The sequence below is a fragment of the Eurytemora carolleeae genome, unplaced genomic scaffold (genome assembly GCF_000591075.1).
Source record: "Eurytemora carolleeae unplaced genomic scaffold, Eaff_2.0 scaffold146, whole genome shotgun sequence".
Lineage (NCBI taxonomy): Eukaryota > Metazoa > Arthropoda > Copepoda > Calanoida > Temoridae > Eurytemora > Eurytemora carolleeae.
The window spans coordinates 80,292-81,704 of NW_019396503.1; the positions used below are offsets into that span (position 1 = coordinate 80,292).

General features: G+C 29.2%; 1 protein-coding gene across 4 annotated transcripts in view; it reads right to left on the bottom strand.

Moving 5' to 3' along the window:
• Window positions 1-572, bottom strand: part of LOC111704478 (protein Malvolio) — a 12,651-nt gene extending 12,079 nt beyond the window's left edge. For all 4 annotated transcript variants that reach the window (XR_002765838.1, XR_002765837.1, XR_002765836.1 and 1 more), the window contains exon 1: window positions 489-572. Coding sequence is in view for 1 of the 4 variants with exons in the window: in XM_023476718.1 (XP_023332486.1) it covers window positions 489-559 (71 nt within the window). In the remaining 3 variants the exon portion in view is untranslated. The remainder of the gene's footprint in view (window positions 1-488) is intronic.
• Between the last annotated feature and the right edge of the window lie 841 nt (window positions 573-1,413).

Sequence of the window (1,413 nt, forward strand, 5' to 3'; positions counted from 1 at the left end):
ATAAGTACTTATGGAACATATTCTCAAATAAACACTTCTTGGACATATCTCGAAAATTATGAATGAATTTTGATTGTCAATTGAAACATTAATCAATCTAATATTATTTAGAATGCAGAAAATAAGTTAAACTAACTTCATTTTGACGAGAATTTTTTTTTATTTTCATGAAAAATTTGCTGAAATGAGTGAAAATTTAAAAAAAACGGTGTATTTTCCAGGATAAAATCCGTACAATCCGTACAATTTGAAAACAAATCCGTACAATCCGTACAATTTTAGGGTTAAAAAAAAATCAATCCGTACAATCCGTACATTTTGGCCACCCTGCTTTTAGGGTCCGTGGAAAAAGATTACTTTTATTTCTTTTAACTTAAACATATGGCGAGAAGATCATAATTATAATGTTGATCACGCTCAGTATTTTTGTGAACAATCTTTTTAATGAAATTATTATGGATTGCACATGGAATACTTGATATACTTACTTGAACTGTGCAGCTGCCCCTGACTGTAGATCAGACTCTATATTCCCAGGATCCAAGTATGCAATAGACATCAGAAACCCCGGTCCTTAATTAGATAAATATTGGGAACCCCGAGTCATTTATTATGTAATTTTATACAAAAAAACTGGTCCCTGATAAGATTATTAAATATAAGAAACTCTGGTTCTTGAAAGGATAATTTTTTATCAGAAATCCAAGTCCTTGATTAATTAATTATAAATAAAAACCCCAGTCCTTAATTAGATAATAGACATCAGAAAGCCAGGTTCTTAATTAGATAATAGACATCAGAAACCCAGGTACAAAATTAGATAATAGACATCAGAAACCCAGGTTTTTAATTAGATAATAGACATCAGAACCCCAGGTTCTCAATTAGATAAATTTATTTTTACTGCGGAATTTAAACTTAAACGCTTCTTCATTCTAACTGTACTGTACAAGGTGTATATATTCTGCCAAATGTGTATTTTCTATAAATTATCACCTCCCCCGTTCTCAAATATTGTTTTTGTTTATTGTCAAATTTAAACATTTTGAAGGAAAATGATAGACGAAGATAAATAAATAAATTAATAGAAGGGATTCGTGGTAAAAAAAAAACTATTTTTGTAACAAAACAATATCCTATGAATAATCTTAAAAATGAGGCAGAATTTATACCCCAGGAAGGTTTCAAGCTTCACAGTTTCTAACTTCTTGGCATAATTATTCAAACTGTCCGGGTGTATGGACAATTTAGTTGACAACTCAAACCACAATGATAACAGAAATTATATTTATTTAGGATAACCAAAGTTTAAATATTGAAAAAGATGACATTTTTATTTTTTTAAACTTCATCCCGGGGTTTATTAATATTAAACCACCTCATTAAAAATAGCACTATTCAATACAGATTTTA